General features: G+C 37.1%; 1 protein-coding gene across 5 annotated transcripts; it reads right to left on the reverse strand.

Moving 5' to 3' along the window:
• Nucleotides 1-1,244: 1,244 nt before the first annotated feature.
• dusp22b (dual specificity phosphatase 22b) lies at nt 1,245-17,360 on the reverse strand. Of its 5 annotated transcripts, none has more exon segments than NM_001017742.2 (7): nt 1,245-1,954; nt 3,357-3,528; nt 6,070-6,144; nt 14,291-14,340; nt 15,664-15,746; nt 15,827-15,860; nt 17,201-17,360. In NM_001017742.2, coding segments are annotated over 7 exon segments (552 nt in total). In that variant the 5' UTR covers nt 17,222-17,360; the 3' UTR covers nt 1,245-1,837.
• Between the last annotated feature and the right edge of the window lie 1,584 nt (nt 17,361-18,944).

Raw genomic sequence — 18,944 nt, forward strand, 5'->3', positions numbered from 1 at the left:
TGTTCCAGCAAATGATCCTCAGTCTGGAAATGCTGGGTTGTCGTGGTTGTAACCCAGCATTGGGTCAAATACGGAAAAGATTTTTATTTATTTTATTTGTCGGCTGCACATCCATGATGCCAATCTCCCGTTCCACCACATCCCAAAGCTGCTTTATTGGATTGAGATCTGGTGTCTGTGGAGGCCATTTGAGTACAGTGAACTCATTGTGATGTTCACCAGTCTGAGATGATTGAGCTTTATGACATGCTGCGTTATCCTGCTGGAAGTAGCCATCAGAAGATGGAGACACTGTGCTCATAAAGGGATGGACATGGTCAGCAGCAATACTAGACTGTAGACTGTGCCACTGACACAATGCTCAATTGGTACTAATGAACCCAAAATGTGCCAAGAAAATCTCCCCCACACCATTACACCACCACCACCAGCCTGAACCGCTGATACAAGGCAGGATGATCCATGCTTTCATGTTGTTGAGGCCAAATTCTGACCCGAGCATCCGACAGCAGAAATGGAGACTCATCAGAGCAGCAACGTTTCTCCAATCTTCTATTGTCCAGTTTTGGTGAGTCTGTGTGAATTGTAGCCTCAGTTTCCTGTTCTTAGCTGACAGGAGCGGCACCCGGTGTGCTCTTCTGCTGCTGTAGTCCATCTGCCTCAAGGTTGGCCGTGTTGTGTGTTCAGAGATGCTCTTCTGCAGAGCTCGGTTGTAGCGAGTGCTTATTTGAGTTACTGTTGCCTTTCTATCAGCTGGAACCAGTCTGGCCATTCTCCTCTGACCTGTGGCATCAACAAGGCATTTGCGCCCACAGAACTGCCGCTCACTGGATATTTCCTCTTTGTCGGAGCATTCTTTGTAAACCCTAGAGATGGTTGTGTGTGAAAATCCCAGTAGATCAGCAGTTTCTGAAATACTCAGAGCAGCCCGTCTGGCAGCAACAACCATGCCACGTTCAAAGTCACTTAAATCCCCTTTGTTCCCCATTCTGATGCTCGCTTTGAACTGCAGCAGATCCTCTTGACCATGTCTACATGCCTATAAGCAGTGAGCTGCAGCCATGTGATTGGCTGATTAGAAATTTGCGATTACGAGCAGTAGGACAGGTGTACCTAATAAAGTGGCCAGTGAGTGTACATTTCATATAACACATGATTTAACATAGATTATATTTAATAAATGAATCTGTTTAATGTATAAAACATTGCGTCGTTTCAGGCTTATTTGGATTAAAATGCTCACATCATAAACATATCTTTATTTATTTAGAAATGCTTTGGAGTGTGTAGTGAGTTTAGCTGAATTAACAATCAACGGCAGAACAGAAATATCTCTGTGGCTTCATTAAAAATATATTATTTGTCATCCAAAGATGAATTAAACAACATGCTGCTTAATAAACGATGAACATTTAATACAAACAGTCAGTATAAATCCTTTTATAATAACACACCTGTAAATACCGAACAACTAAAACTCCCTTTAAACAGCCAGCTCACCCCAAAATCTGAAGTTACTCTCGATCTACTCTCCCTTAAACCATTCTCTTGAACAACAAGCTGAAAACCGGTAACCATTGGCTTCCATAGCAGACAAAAAGTCAATGGTTACAGTTTTCAAACATTCTTCAAAGCATCTTGGTGTTCAACCGAAGAAAGAAAGGGAGAGTAAACGATGACAGAATGCTCATTTCTGGGTGAACTGACCCTTTAACATCGCTTCAGTAGTAAACATTAAAACCTTGCATATGTCTTATTTACAAAAAAGTGTGGATAAGTTAAACAGTGCTTCGCCATAACCAGCAGAGAGGAATGTGTGTGTGTGTGTGTGTGTGTCTTAGTTGTTCTGCAGATCTGCGTCCTCCTCCGTCGATGCTTTTGTCAGCAAATTGCGAATGTCCTCCTCATCATTAAAAGGGTTTTCCTTGTACTCCTCCTTCAGCCACTCTCTGAACTAAACACACACACACACACACACATTAAATATAGGAATAGCAATACATTATCAAATACAGCATCATTATAGTTTCTGTAACCCTTAAAGTCACTTATTTGTAAACACATTTCCTCTTTTACTGCTTATCTGTACAGTTAAAACAGTCAACAATGCAAACACTGCACATAAAGCATGCAGAGGTGTGTGTGTGTTTGTGCGCATTCTGATAATGAGCATGCACACTATTGACATTGGTAGTTCAAAATGCCATGAATGAATTAATGTATTTATTATTTAAACGTTTAGTGTGCTTTCGAAGAATATTCAGATTGTATTTTTGCAGTGGTGTTCATTTCATTAATTTAACTAAACAAAAGAAGTGTGCGTAGCTGGTGTTAATATATTAGTTAATGCCCAATAGCATTAACTTTAGCCCCTTTCACACATACAGACCTTTGCTGGCAATTTTCCGGAAAGGTTGTATGTGTGAACAGGTCCTTTTTGAAAATATCGGTAAATTCGTTCTGGCTATTTTCCGGAGAGAGAAGTTGTAACATTACCGGTAATTTGCCGGAATGCTGCGCTGTGTGAATGCAGAAGGAAGATTGCCGGAAAGAGCGCGTACACGTCTAGAACGTGCTGACGTGACACGTCCACTAATCAGAACAGTCAGACGCATTCACGTGCGCGCGGTTCATGAGAATAAAAGCCTTTGAATATTTTCCCAGACACCTTTAGCTGCTAGATGTTAGTCAGATAACGTTTCTATGTTCCTTCTTAATGCCAACTGTGTAATTAATTATCGATAAAATGTTTATGATAAGCCGTTGTTTGTTTACCTTCAAGCTTTGCTTCCCGTGAGCGCCCATAGCGCCAGCACACACATATCATGAACATCTCGACATGCGAAAATGTTCCTCTATATGTTTTCATTAGAGTTGTACTCAATACTGATCATCCACAGAGTTTGTGATGTAGTCAAATGTTTACAAACACAAGCGCAGCCGTTTAGAGCTCATTTCTGGTTAATGATGTCAGAATTTACCAGCATTTTGGATGTGTGAATGCTCTTTTCCGGAAAAATTCCGTAACGTCCTCGCCTGTGTGAACAACGCTTTTTTGAATATACCGGTAAAGTCGTTCCGGAAATTTTCCGGATATTTACCGGTATCACTGTGTGAAAGGGGCTATTGTAGTTGTAATCTGATTTTTATTAATATTTATAATAATAATAATAATTCCGTACATTTATATAGTGCTTCTTAAACAAAAAGTCACTCATATTTGACGACTTAAAACAGTAAAATATGTTGTACTTGACCAAAATAAAATAAAAAAGCCTCTTGATTTAAGGATAATTCGATATTTGGACTGGAAACGAGCATGCTTTGTAGTGTAACTGTGGAGACGCTGAATTGACCTGCTGTAGTTCTCCAGTCTGAAACTCCTGCAGTTGGTTCTGGAAGCCGGTGTTTGGTGAAGCACAAGGTCTCGCTATCTTCACCGCAGCCAGAGCCTCCTGCCAGCCCAGCGTGGTGACGGTCATGATGTAGGCCACCACCAGCGTCACGCTACGGGAAACTCCTGCCAAACTGAACCAGCGAGGACATTACTGATGAGCAGATTGACCAATAACATGCAGGCATTGTACAAAATTGACCAATCAGGACACATGTGAATGCTAGAAGCAGAATTATTGGCTTTTTTCCAATTTTAGTTTAAAGGAAAGATGTTCTCATTTCTAGTCATAATAGTTTTAATAACTCATCTCTGATAACTGATTTATTTTATCTTCTCCATGATGACAGCACATAATATTAGACTAGACTAGTGACATTTAAAGGCTTCACTAGAGTAATTAGGGTAAAATTAGGGTAATTAGGCAAGTCGTTTGTTCGGTAGACCAGTGGTCCTTTTAATCACTGCAGACCGGTCACCTTATGAGCTCACGAAGAGCGGGTGGCGTCGGGGCCACCATCAACCGATTTCTCAGAGGAACATGCTGACATAACATTGCTGTGACTCTGATACAAGCTTTATTTCTGGATTAAAAATATATATAAATTATGCTATTCGCGCGTAAATAGCTGCATGAACATTTGAGTTTACTCGCTTCATTCGCGAGTCAAATGCACTTCAGAACAGACACGGATTTGCGTGATGGGCAGGGCTTCTGTCTGCCCGGTGACTCTAGCTTCGTTGCTAAATGGCTAACAGGGATTTCATTGAGAGAAAAGCTGTGTTTATGTGTTTTATGAAGACTGAAAAACAGCGTCGATACGTTTAGGGTCGTGTCTGAGTCCACTACATGCTTTCAGAGGTGCAGCAGCTCTGTGAGCTCATAAACTCCTCCAGAAACTGAAGCTGGATGACGGAGGCTTTCAGCAGTGCTTCTGACTGAGCCCAGCCCAGTTTAATGAACTGTTGTCGGTGTCGGCTTGAGGATTTCCGCTGGGACACCAAACAACAGGCGATAGGTCACAATCACGCCCCCATAAGAGCAAGCTCCTGATTGGTTAATGCGGCGCGAATGTTCACTTAAATTCAGATTTTTAAACTCGAGCGATTCACGCGAAACACGCGTTAAGCACGCCAAACACTCAATTCGCGGCACGCCATTTGTGCATATCACGCCATTCGTGCGTATTGTGCTGCAGGATATGTTTTTGCATGATTGCATTGACTTAACACGTAAATCACTCACGCTTGACGCTCCTTCCGCATCTGATGTGAACACAGTATGAGATGTAAGCGAGAGAATACGGCCATTTTTCAAAATAAAACATTTTTCAAAATATAAGACCCTTCAGACTGATAATAAATAAAACAGAAATAATTTATGATTTCTTGTGCGCCCGGTAGGGTTGGGCGATGTCGACCAATTTGGCATCGTACGATGTCTAATGTGAAACATCGCGATGGATGATGGCTTCGGCATCATGTGAATAAAATAAGGGGGGGGGGTGTTTGACAGAGTGCACGCGACGTGTCTGAAGAGTGAGGAGGGATCCGGGGGAGAGAAGGTTGCACGACTTATTTGAGGACCGGGCGGGAGACGTGCGATTTCCGGGAGATTATCACTCGTTTGCGGGCATTATGAGTCCCGCTAATGCATAGAGAGCTTCCTGAAGACTTCTGAATATCACATTTAGTGATAACAACTATAGTGAGACGCGATCCAGCGGTACATCCGTCATAAACTGTCCGACGTGCACTGCTCTCTGGAGCTCAGAGGAGCGCATGACAGTGTGTGGATATGTGTGTGTGGTCACGTGATGTGCATTTTCAGCAGACGGAGGGCTGTTCAGAAATGCTAGGTAAAACACGGTGTGGATCATTTTCGTTCTACAATGGCATTTTAATACTAAGACATATTAGTGTAAACGGGGCCTGAGTGTGTATTTTTCGCGAGAGGGTTTGCGACGTGGCGGGGCGGAGAATCGGCGATGCCGGCTCAGCATTGTGTTGTCTATTGGCATCATCTATCGTCCCAACCCTACGGCTCAGTACCGATTGATCCACAGACCAGTGGTTGAGGACCACGGCTGTAAGACAATCCAAAACAAGGGGACTAATAATATTGCCCTTAAAATGATTTTTAAATAACTAAGAACTGCTTTTATGCTAGCCGAAATAAAACAAATAAGACTTGCTCCAGAAGAACAAATATTAAGAGGAAATACTGTGGAAAATTCCTGAAATAATAATTATTGACTTCAACTGTATATTGTGTGCACGTTTTAGTCTTGTGTCTGGTGCTGTGCAATGTATTGTGCATTCTATAGTCTGTGCTTTACCCTAACCCACACATTGATAATGTCGATAATACCACACGAGTATATCGAATAAGCAGCGCGAGGAAGAAACTCTCCAGACCTCAACAGAATGAAAGCACGCTGTATTCTATTCTCGCATCAAAGGCCAGTGTTTACTGATATTTTAGGAAGTTCATAAATAGCTCCCCTCCTCCCCTTGACACCTAGTTATCAGCTGTTCACATTGTCACACTGCGCTCGATTAGAGTTGGTATCTCGGCTTGTAGGTTCCTCTTATACTAGAGTCGTCTCTGGTGCATGGGTCTACTAATAATATCAGCTTATTTACAGTATAATGTGCATGAGCTGCTCGCTTACCAGTGAACTAGACAGCCTTCCCCTTTCAGTCGAGATTGGTGAATGAACGCAATGCTCTGCCTAAAGTGCTGGATGCTGTGGAGAAACAAACAGAAAATGCCATGCAGTTAATTAGACGGTAATTGCAGTGCGTGATATCTAGTGTGCTCCAAAAACAGAGACGAAATTCACATTTAGAAGACATAAACATCTAAAGCAGAGATGCCTAAAGTAGGGCCAGTGGGCCAAAGTTGGCTCATGGTGACCTTTGGTTTGGCCCGCCATCCTATCTGAAAAGAGAGGGAGAATGATAGGGAGTTGAATAGGGCAAATTCAGCATAACCTTTAGTTTCTTTAATTGAGGAGCTAGAAAAAAGCCAACTCAAATTAAATGTTGTAAATGAATCAGACTTTTAAAATGTAAATACTGCCACTTGACAGATAGAGGACAATCCACAAGTCATGGCAAAGGCAGGAGCAGCTCGACTAGTGTACTCAGCATTGAGCTCCATTGTGTTATAAATGGGATTGTTTATGTTTCTACTGTAATAAGTTCATTATAAAACATTAAATATTGTACTGCATCAATAATTAGTATGTTTTAAAGCAACGTTTTTTGGTTATTTTTTAATTATTAGCAAATCAATTAGGAAAATTACACATGGCAAATTTAATGTAATACGGTTCTTTGACCCACAGTCCTTACTCAAGTTTGGTTTTTGGCCCTTTATAAGAAAAAGTTTGGACGCCCCTGATCTAAAGCTTAAAGTTTGTCTCTTCCACCTAAATGGATCAAAGATTTTATTATTGTCGTCTCCTCATACTTTAGTTTAGGGCTGCATCACATTGGAAATTTTTATTTAATTATTTCATATATTATTTAATTAATTTAATTTTTTTTGTTATATAGTATTGAAACCAGAGGTTTACACACTCTAAAAAAAGGAACATAACCATTTTTTAAAAATGTCTGATGGTAAATCACACTAAACGTATAATATTTTAGGTCCGTTAGGATTACCTACATGATTTACATTTACTAAATGCCAAAATAATCAGAGATTTTTTTATTTTTTGAGAATTTTTTATGAATTTCTAGACAGTCAAAAGTTTACACACATTTTTCCTTGGTATTTTTTGGCTTTACTTTTAAACTGTAGAACTTTAGTCAGATGTTTTGGGTCTCCTTCCACAAGCTTCTCACAGTAGTTTGCAAGAGTGTTGGCCCATTCCTCCTGACAGAATTGCTGTAACTGAGTCAGATTTGTAGGCTGTCTTGCTCGCACAAGCTTTTTCAACTCTCCCAACACATTCTCTATAGGATTGAGATCAGGGCTTTGTGATGGCCACTCCAAAACATTCAATCTGTTGTCCTTAAAGCACATTTGAACTCATTTGGCAGTGTGCTTAGGGTCATGGTCTGTTTGGAAGACCCACACTCACCCTTACGTCTGCAAATAGGTTTTGTGTAAATGGAAGATCATGTAAAGCAGGGGTGTCCAAACACAGTCCTGGAGGGCCGGCGTCCTGCAGATTTTAGCTCTAGCTTGCTTCAACACACCTGCAAGGACGCTTCTAGAAAGCCTAAAGCTTGATTAGCAAGCCCAGGTGTGTCTGATTGGGGCTGGAACTAAACTTTGCAGGACAGCGGCCCTCCAGGACCGAGTCTGGACACCCCTGATGTAAAGGAATCTATTGCTGTTATTATCATGAGGAACTTTGTAAATGATTTTCGTTTACTTTTACAGATTAGAGAATTTAATAAGGGAATTTATTGTAGAAGCGTCTAACGGGTTGAGAATTGTATCTCCTTGCAATAAAAAGCTGAAAAATGTATCTATAAAAACATTACTTAGATGGATTGTTGGTGATTGGTTGGGTGTCTTTTAAAAAGTAAGACCAGTTTAAAATGATTGAAGACCTACAACACAATATCTATGTGAATTAAAGACTTTTTAAAGGCTTAAAATTTTTGTTTTTGAAATGTAAGACTTTTTAAGAGCCTGTTATGAGACAGCGAAAGTGTTTTTTGACCTTGCATGCAGATCAGCCTGTTGTTGGAGACCCCCAAAACCAAAAATGACCTTTATTAATGCATAATAGGGGCTCTTTAATGAAAGTTAAGAGCTACAATCATGTAAAAACACATTATCAGTAAATAAACAATGTATATCTCTCAGAATAAGCTTAAAGCTTTATGTATACACACATGTATTCACACAGATAACATCAGTCCTGTTTTGAATCTGTCACTACAGTGATGCATAGGCATTAATGGCTCCGCCCTCTTCAGAAAAGAGCACAATCTCATTTGCATTTAAAGCGACAGTCACCAAAAATTAGAATCAAAACCTAAAGGGTCAGTTTTTAGAGAGCTGGAGAACATTATCTGTGTGCTATTTTCAGCTGAAACTTCACTATATACTCTAGAGACGTCAGAGACTTATTTAATATCTTGTAAACAGGGGCATAATAGGTCACTTTTAAGGCCACTGTTGTACGGTTTCAGTTCTTTTGCTAAAGCTCTTCATTCTCACTATGACTGCTCTGTTCCTCCAGTGTCAGAAGGTCACTACCGTAAATATAAACAGAGAATTACGAGACGTCTGCTGTACGAGAGGTTTTCCAGATGCAGATTCTCACTGCAGAGAAGATTTACTGCCGGCTTTATTTAGGCTTTAAACTGATACTCAGATATTCTCTAATATCTCCGTGCTCAAGCTGAGCCAGATTTGGGTTACTAAATATAAAAATTAAGGCTAACACCGTCATCTGCACACTTCAAATTAATCATAAAAAGACCCACATGGGAAATCTGCAGAATTTTTAACCATTCATTCATTCATTTATTTATTTAATTTCCTTCGGCTTATTCCGTTATTAATCAGGGGTCACCACAGCGGAATGAACCGCCAACTATTCCAGCATATGTTTTACACAGCGGATGCACTTCTAGCCTCAACCCATCTTTGGAAAACATCCATACACACTCATTCACACTCATACACTATGGACAATTCAGCCTACCCAATTCCCCTGTAGCGCATGTGTTTGGACTGTGGGGGAAACCGGAGCACCCAGAGGAAACCCACGCCAACACAGGAAGAACATGCAAACTCCACACAAGAATGAGCTGAAACAACACAATTCCTGATTTTTTTGTGAAGGACAACTTAATTATTCCATGTTCAATTGACTTAAATTTGTATAAACTAAAATGTTAACTTAATTCCTTCATGTTGTCTCAACACAAATCCATTGTGTGGAACGCATTTTATAGTGCACGATACAAATACTCATATCTTCTGTCTTTTGGTGGATGTAAAAAAATAATAAATACACCCAGTACACACATACATAGTATATCAAAACAAACTTCGACGATTCATTTCTGCCCAGCACTAATCATTAAATCATATGACACTGTATAAAATCCTGAGTTTCACACAAATATTTCCCAAATGATGTTGAACAGATTCAGGAGTTTTTCACAGTATTTCCTCTAATATTTGTTCTTCTGGAGAAAGTCTGATTTGTTTTATTTCGGCCAGAATAAAAGCAGTTCTTAATTGTTTTAAAGCCATTGTAGGGCTCAACAATAAGGACTGGCCGATGGCCCGGCGCCAGCGATTGAGATGCTTGGGACAGTAGACAGGATGGTTACTGGCCCGATTGGGCCACTGCTGCCATGTCACTAAAGTTTAATTTGCCTTTGACTATTTGTCAATTGCATGCAAATACAGCCTTTGAGTTGAGAAACCGTTTGTGTTTTCAAGCCTTCAAATGCGACCTTCTCGGTTCCTTTTACCTGATTGGATGTTGTGATGTTATTTTTTTCCGTATTAACCAGTACAGCAAAGAGACAGCAACATGGCGACAACATCAAACGATGATGCTAATGGAAAAGATTTGTTTCTAACGTCTTGGAAGCAGACATTTACAAGGGTGCAGCACAACTAAAAAAATCAAGTGATGTTTTGTACAGTTTGCCGTCAGTTTGGCAGGGCAGCCATCTTTTGTTTCGCAATAAAATACCTGCACATTGTGCTACTTTTGTTTGCAAAACACTTTGAATTTTGCTCATTATACATTTATTAAAAAAAATTTAACATTTATATTCTAGATATACAAACATTTTGACACTTTTTTGTCATTTGTGGCTAAGAAATAGCTCTTTTTTATTGGTGGGGCCAGTGAAAATATTGGCAGGGCAAGTAAAAATCTGAACCACTTGTCCGATCGGGCCAGTAGAAAAAATCCTTAGCGTTGAACCCTGCATTTTAAGGTCAATATTATTCACCCCCTTCAGCAATATTAGTGTTGGATTGTCTCCAGAACAAACCACTGTTATACAATGACTTGCCTAATTACCTTAACTTTACCCTGATTACCCTAGTGAAGCCTTTACATGTCACTTTAAGCTGAACACTTGTGTCTTGAAGAATATTATGTGCTGTCATCATGGAAAAGAGAAAAGAAATCAGTTATTGGAGATGAGTTATTAAAGCTATTATGATTAGAAATGAGAAAATCTTCTTTCCGTTAAACAGGAATATTCAGGAGGGCTGATAATTCTTCAACTAAAGGCTTATAAGCACTATTGGAGTAAACAATGAGGACATTTTTTAAAATAATTTAAGCATTTCAAGTTTGAAACAGCCCAGATCAGGGCGAGCTCCAGAAAGCGGACTGTGGTTTGGTATTTTCTTATGTTATTTGACAGGTACGGTGCTGTTTTTGACATGCACGGTAGTGTTTCCTCCAGAACATCCATCGTTCTGACAGGACCAGGATGAGAAAGGGCTGGGCTGGTCCAGTTTGGTTAGAGAGGGTCAGTTTCACATTACGCATGGCCGGGTTTCGCAGGATCGAGAGGCCGATGCTGAGGGGGATATAAATAAAGGCGTAGTGAGACCGAAGCATCACTGCACAACCCAGATCACGACTTCCTTCCTGCACTAGAGGGCCACAAGAGGAAGTGTGTGTGAGTGTGTGAGTTTGTGTGTGAGTAAATGCATGTGCACTGGAGGGTGTAACTGGTTTGATATGGCATTAAAGGGTCATGAAACCCCCTTCTCATGTTTTCACACATCTTATTAAAAAAAAAAGCAAGGAAAAGGGGTGTGTTTAGGTGGGAGTGTCCTGTGTGAAAAGAGGGAGTGGTTTGCATAAAAAGGGGAGTTCCATTATGTGCATAGAAACAGTTAATTTGCACACCGTCAACACAAACACTGAGAAGATGAGGCTCTATTTTAACAGTATAAGCACAAAGTCTAAAGCGAACGGCACAACAGCTCTAAGGGTGTGTGTATTTTCATTTTTTGGTGAATTATCCCTTTATAGCTGATGTAGTTACACATGTTCCATGCACTTACTATAACAATTACAATAATTTATGCATAATTACATGTAAATAACCTACCTTGAAACCCCAACCCTGCAATAAGTGCATAAGAGTTGTTGCATTCAAAATAAAAGTTTGTTTTGACATACTATATACAGTATATATAGACATGTGTGTATTATGAGCTTCATTATGTGCATAAAACCAAAAAATAAAGCAATTTGCACACCGCCAAAGCAAACGCTGAGGAGATGAGGCTCTATTTGAATGATTTAAGCTCAAAACGACAAAAGCAGATGATGCAAAAGCACTAACGGCATGTCTGAATCTACTTTTGCTATTTTAAGGAGGGGAAAAACAGTCTGTGTGTCCAGCGCATAATCTAATAGGGTTGTGCTTATTAGAGTCATCTTAAGTCATCTTACATTCCTATTAGGAATTGTGTGTGAGTAAATGCATGTGTACTGGAGGGTGTAACTGGTTTGATATGGCATAAAAGGGTCACAAAACCCCTTTCTCATGTTTTCACACATCCTATAAGAAAAAAAGCAAGGAAAAGGGGTGTGCTGAGGTGGGAGTGTCCCGTGTGAAAAGAGGGAGGGGTTTGCATAAAAAAGGGAGTTTCATTATGTGCATAAAAACATTTAATGTGCACACCGTCAACACAAACACTGAGAAGATGAGGCTCTATTTTAACAGTATAAGCACAAAGTCTAAAGCGAACGGCGCAAGAGGATGAACTATCCCTTTAATAGCATGTAACAGACATGCATTCAAACCCCAAATATATAATAAATGCATATAATTTATAGAGCTAGGCAAAGATTAATAACATGCAAATTAAAAGCTTGTTTTGACATAATATATGTGTGTGTGTTTTATATATATATATTTCACAATGAGCATAAAAAGTAAACAAAATAATCTGCGCACCAACCAAGCAAACACTGAGGAGATGAGGCTCTATTTTAATGATTTAAGCGCAAAAAGTCTAATGCAGATGATGCAAAAGCACTAAGGTCATGTCTGAATATATATCTGCTATTTTAAGGATGAAAAAAACGGTCTGTGTGCTCTGCGCATGGTCTAACAGGGTTGTGCTTATTCTCTTAATGAGTTCTGGGTGTGTGGGGAGTTTCATTCTGTGGATAAAAACCAGGGCTGGATCTCTTTAGCATTGATATTGTGAAGTGTGAATCTGCAATAGTCACATCACATGATCTGCAATGTTAAATGCAGATTCTAATTAACAAGAAAAGTTCAGAACCTGCGCAAAGTTTAACTCTAATTCAATAGTATGAAAGCCTTTTATGTGTATGTGTTTTTTTAAGGCCTGTGACTGTAAGATTTCAAGAGAACTTAGGCCATTTCGGCACAAGAAATTATAAAGTTTGCAGCTTTAATGAAGATTGATTGTATTTAATTATTTAATACGATAAAAGAAACACTATTCAGTGTTGTTTTACATTTGATTCTTACATTTCTATACTTCACTACTGGTAAAGTCCAACTGAAAACCATAAAGTTTTGTTTATGTAATTTTTTGTTTATGTAAAAGGTTGTTTTCATTTCTTCTTTAGTTCTTTTCTTTTTTTTTTTTTTTGCATAATTTTGTAGATTTTTTTTTTTTTTTAGAAAATTAGAAATTCTTTCCAAATAGAGTCATCTTGTAAAATGATTCCACACCTCCCTTTCTTCACGCACGTTTCTCACAGTGTCTAAATCTTGATGCTTCAATGGGTCTCGTCTATCAAATCTGAGCTTTATTCTGTATTCTCTATTGGATTGGGATCAGGTGATTGGCTGGGACATTCTACAGCTTGATTTTCTTTCTCTGAAAGCATCTGAGAGTCTCCTTGGCTATGTTTTGGATCATTGTCCTGCTGAAATGCTTCATCTTCATCCTCCTGCTAATGTAGATGTTGGACTAAGGCAGCTGATCTTCATTTACACTGAGGAAGTGCAGAGGCTTGCTGAAGAACTACTGAGATTTCAGCTGCTGTCTGGGCTTTCACTGCCATTCTACACCTTCTTTCTTCATGTGTTCAACACTTTTCTTATTGTCGTTTCATTTATCACACTGAACCTTATTTGTAAAGTAATTCTTTGCACATACAGTATATGGATTTCTTTGGTTGTTCCCAACATCTGGGGGAAATTTCAAGTCAACAGCACCTTTAGAAAGATGTTTTCTAAGGAAAAATGTTGACATGTTCAATACTCATTTCCCCCACTGTAATTATTTTAGATTTAACAAATAATGCACAGATGATCTCTCCTATCTGGCCAAAGCAATGGTCAGTGTGTAATCTGACCCCGAAGATATTTCGGACACAGAAAGGAATGTGCTGTCTTTTTGGACAGAGACATGCTCATGCTCCTATACAGGCCGACTTAACCCTGGTGTGCTGTTGGGTCGTTTTCATCCACTCTGGGGTGATTTTGAGGCTTAATTTGGCCTCAACTTTCTCTGTGTTTTAACAAATGGAATGAATTTTGCTGACTTTGGAGATATTTTATAAAAAATGCTTAGAAAATTAAGTGAGTTTTTCCTTAAAACAAAGCAAAATAATCTTGTTTTCACTTTGAATCTGATTATTTTGCTCGCCCCATTGGCAGATTAATTTCCCTGTTTAAAAAAAAAATTCAGACCGCAAAACAAAATTATTTGCTTGTTTAAAAATGCTGCTTGATTTAATGATATTTCAATAGTTGGGCTAGAAACAACAAAGTAAGAACAGCTTGCAGTTTGCAGTGTGTCTTTTACGCAGACTGAAGAGAGGTGACAGGGTAAATAAAGCATGTGTGGATGCAGAACTTATAAACGCTGTTTATGAGAAATATTTGCATCTTTGCTAATAGAAAACATGGCAATCAGAAGCCCATCGGCCTACTCACAGGTTCTGTGTGGGCGAATCTGCTGCTGCGATACACAGATAAGTCATCTCCTAAAACACAGACATGGGCTTTAATATCTTTTTTCACAATGAATAAATGAATATATAGAATGTAACTGATATCACCGTTTTTTAAAAACTGCATTATATCATACATGTGGAGATTAACTCTGTATATGGATGACAACTGTACTGTCCACCGTACTCACACCTTAACTGATTATGATTGTAGTGTATTCAATGTATATTCAATGACTGCGAAAAGAGCTATACAATTAAACTTGAACTGACTAATAATAATAGTAATATTAATAATAATAATAGACATTATTAATTATATTGTTAATAATAATAAATATAATAGTCATTATATAATTAATATCATTATTAATTATAATATTGTTAATAATAGTAATAAAAATATAATATTAATAATAATAATAATTATTATTATTATTATTATTATTATATTGTTATTGTTTTTAAAAATATTACTAATAATTTACATTAAATGTTACATTTATCATTGCTGGTGAGTTGTTATTAATAATAGTAATGGTAATAATAATAATAATAATAATAATAATAATAATAATAATAAAAATTAAAATAATAATCATCATAATAATGATATTAACAATGATGTTATTATTCTAAATACATTATATAATTTTATTAAAAATAATAATAATAATTATTATTATTATTATTGTTGTTATTAATATTAATAATATATTTTGTTCTGTTCGGAAAGTATTCTTTTGGAGGGTCTAGATCAGGGGTGCCCAAACTTTTTCTGATGAAGGGCCTAAAACCAAACTTGATTGAGGGTGGTGGGCCGAAGATAAATATACCAAACTATTATAGTAAAGTTGTCTTGGTACATTTTCTAATTTCTTTAAATATAAAAATAAATAGAAAAATCACTTTAATCGTATTAATAATTACATATATAGTTTGGTTATGTCTGGTAATTTTGACTTTATTTTTTTAATTCTTGTATTATTTTTTGCTAAACTAAATTTTTTAACCTTTTTCAATTTGTATGACAGTGTTTAAATTAAAAATTGTTAAAAAATTAAATTATTGATATTTAATGATATTAACATTAAAAATAGTAATAATAATGACAATATTAATAACATTAATTAAGGATAATAATATTATTATTATTAATGCCATATTATTATTATTAGTATTATTATTATTAATAATAATAATAATAATAATAACAATAATAATCGTGATAACTATGATAATCATAATGTTTATGACATAAATAATAATAATCCTCATAATAATAATAAAATTAATAAATAATAATCTTGCTTAGCAGTCTTAAAAATCTCCATGATGAAGCATTGCGCGGTGCACCTGTAATATGGGCGCTGCAGTATCGTGGATGGAGAGGATGTGTGTGATGTTGTTTCTGGCCAACTGCTCACGATCTCTGGCATCTGCAGGAGTTTATATGAACACGTTTACCATCTTACACAAACACACACTTTATGAAGACTGTAGTGTTGTGCATTCTTACCTTTGAAATTACCCAAGTACAGGTCAGGCAGAACCTGAAAGCACACAAGCAGGACTGCTCAGTCACAAACAAACAAACAAACAAACAAACAAACAAACAAACGATTATACAATCTTAAAGCAGAGCAGGTAATCTTCTTTATCAAATGTTTCCAAATGACGTTCAACAGATTCAGGAAATTTTCACAGTATTTCCTCTAATATTTGTTCTTCTGGAGAAAGTCTGATTTGTTTTATTTCGGCTAGAATAAAAGCAGTCCTTAATAGTTTTAAAGCCATTTTAAGGTCAATATTATTAGCCCCCTTCAGCAATATTAGTGTTAAAATTTAAAATAAATGTAAAATAAACAGGGGGCTAATAATTCAGAATATATAAACTATAAGGCTCAACATCTAATAAAGTTCTGCTCAGAATGTAAACAGAAGATTTTAGTTCCAAAATGGCGTTCAGCCACACGGTCGAGTTATGTTTTGGCGGTAAACTAGACGGGACGGGATACGCGGCCGGACGGAAGTGTGATATGCTTATCAATATAGCAGCAAATATATGACACTCTATAACTATAATTAATATTTTTATAGTACTGTGGCGGTTGGGTTTAGGGTTGGGGTGGGGGTAGACGTTAAAAATTACAATTTATTTAGCAGTTTAATTGATAATGTAAATAATACTCTGCACAACTACTGTTTTTAAAGTAACTTACTCAAGGTTGGTTTAAGGTTGGGTGGGGGTAGACGTTATTAAAAACAACAAATGTGAAATTTTATAAATAATATAAATAATTCTCGCAACCGCATCCGATCTAGCAACAACCGACAACACAATGCTAGGCAGATGTTTTCAGTGGCTGTTAGCATGTTGCTATGGTGTTGCTAGGGTGTTGTGGACCGTTGCCAAAAGTGCACTTTAGTGATTTATAGTACACTACAAACTGGTTGCTATGGTGTTTTGAGTAGTTGTCAGAAGGTTTCTAGGGTGTTAATATCTATAACTGGTTAGCAGGCTGAGTAGCGTTTGTTTGCTAGCGTGTTGTATGTGGTTGCTAGCGCGTTAAGATGTCGCGCTCTTCTACAGATGATCTTGAGTCAATAAACTGTAAATATGTGCGATTTTTCATCAGTTTCGTCGTAATCGAAAGTAAGCGCTTCGAGACACGTGATTTGATGACTCACTCTTGTTTATCCAGATAACTTTAATTCTTAAGGATCTGCTAAAATCCCCAAGACTAATCCTGATGCTGTTTTTTGTCTAACATCTCCAACAAACACCTAAAGGGTTGAGCGATCTGATTCTCATCTCATTTCCCTCATCGCAGATCATTCCCCCTTAAAGTTACAGCAGTGACGGGAATTCAGCCGTGTCCATCTGAGTTACCTTTTTAATGCCGTTTCCCATGCCACGGTGTGTGCGGTGGCCGGTATTGCAGGATTCCGCTTGAAACGAGGCTCGTATCGACAGTTTCTAATCGATAATATTAATCGCTTACATCCAACTCTACTGTCGTCCACTGACACTCACTCACTCACTCAAGTGTGCGGAGTTTTCGACTAGCCTCTCTTAAAGGCGCAGTGCGCACTATTGTGATGGTTGTATTTTATAGTGATTTGGCTGCTGGTATGATTTCACTACTTATAATTTGCAAATAACATTTCTCTGAAATTATATTATTCAGGAGAAAGTTTGAAAGTGCGGATATAAAACCAACTTTATCTCAGTTTGTGCATGTGTGGAGGTTAGTAGGCTTCTGACCGCAGTGATCTGAGCTTTTAGCAGAGCAGAGTGTGGTGTTTTGAATTTGGGTGTTTCCCAGTACTGGGTTGCCGCTGGAAGGGCATCTACTGTGCTAAACATATGTTGGAATAGTTGGTGGTTCATTCCGCGGTGGCGACCCCTGATGAGTAAGTCGAAGGAAAATTAATGAATTGTAATTCTAATTGTTGTAAATGGCCATTGTGAAATCTAACTTTTTTTGTTATATCTGTGATTTGTATTTATTGCCATAAATCAGATGTGTATATATATATATATATATATATATATATATATATATATATATATATATATATATATATATATTTATATATATATATATATATGCACTGTAAAATACGTTATTTATTTAACCCAATGGTTGAGTTGAACATATTTGCTGCTTTGTTGGGTTATTTCAACCTTTATTTGGTCATTTATTTATTAACCTAAGCAGTTGGGTTAAAAATGTGAATTTCTGACACAAAACGGCTGCATTATGCGTGCGTAATGTTTTTGAGTTATAAAGTTTAAGCTATAGCGCAATAATATTGTTAGTTATTTTATTTATTAAATTACCTTTCCGTGTCGTTTTTTTTCTGTTTCACCATCCAAGACCATCTTTTAGAAGCGTTTAGATGTGGTTAAACTGTATTGTACACTGTGGACACTGAGTGAAGCTGCAGCAGCTGCTGGACGGCCTCTACAGCACACAGAGCTCCATATTCTGCTCCATCAACACAGGATTTTCTGCTTGCAGAGTTTATAACTGTCGGCTTTGTTCTGTTTCTTCTTCGTTTGTGATTCTTAATTAATTTTAACAAAAGTGTCTGGATCTAAAATGTAATGGAAATAAAGCGTTTTCAATATTTTTTGAAAAAAATATGTTATTTATTTACCCAGCCATAATTATAAAATTAATAGTTGTACTAGTAGCAAATGAAAAAAATAACAACATTTAATCAAAATAACCCAATGCATTGGATTAAATGATATAACCCAATGCATTGGGTTGAAATAACCCATAGTTTGGAAGGGGCTATAATAACCTATTGTTGGGTTATATGTTTATTTTAAACATTTATATAGCCTATATATATATATATATATATATATATATATATATATATATATATATATATATATATATATATATATATATATATATATACATACAGTTGAAGTCAAAATTATTGGCCCCTCTTTGATTTTCTTTTTAAATATTTGCCAAATGATGTTTAACAGATTCAAGAAATTTTCACAGTATGTCTCATAATATTTTTCCTTTTTCCTAATATTTGTCTTATTTGCTTTATTTCGGCTAGAATAAAAGTAGTTATTAATTTTTTAAACACCATTTTAAGGAAAA

The sequence above is a fragment of the Danio rerio genome, chromosome 2 (assembly GCF_052040795.2).
Source record: "Danio rerio strain M-AB ecotype USA chromosome 2, GRCz13ab, whole genome shotgun sequence".
NCBI classification, from domain to species: Eukaryota; Metazoa; Chordata; class Actinopteri; order Cypriniformes; family Danionidae; genus Danio; species Danio rerio.

Coding starts and splice junctions, on each gene's coding strand:
- dusp22b (XM_087238401.1), bottom strand. CDS start 14,337: ATGACTTATCTGTGTATCGCAGCAGCAGATTCGCCCACACAGAACCT. Junction 6,145..14,290: donor GATTCGCCCACACAGAACCT/GTGAGTAGGCCG, acceptor GTTTCTCCACAG/CATCCAGCACTTTAGGCAGA. Junction 3,529..6,069: donor GAAGGCTGTCTAGTTCACTG/GTAAGCGAGCAG, acceptor TCGCTGGTTCAG/TTTGGCAGGAGTTTCCCGTA.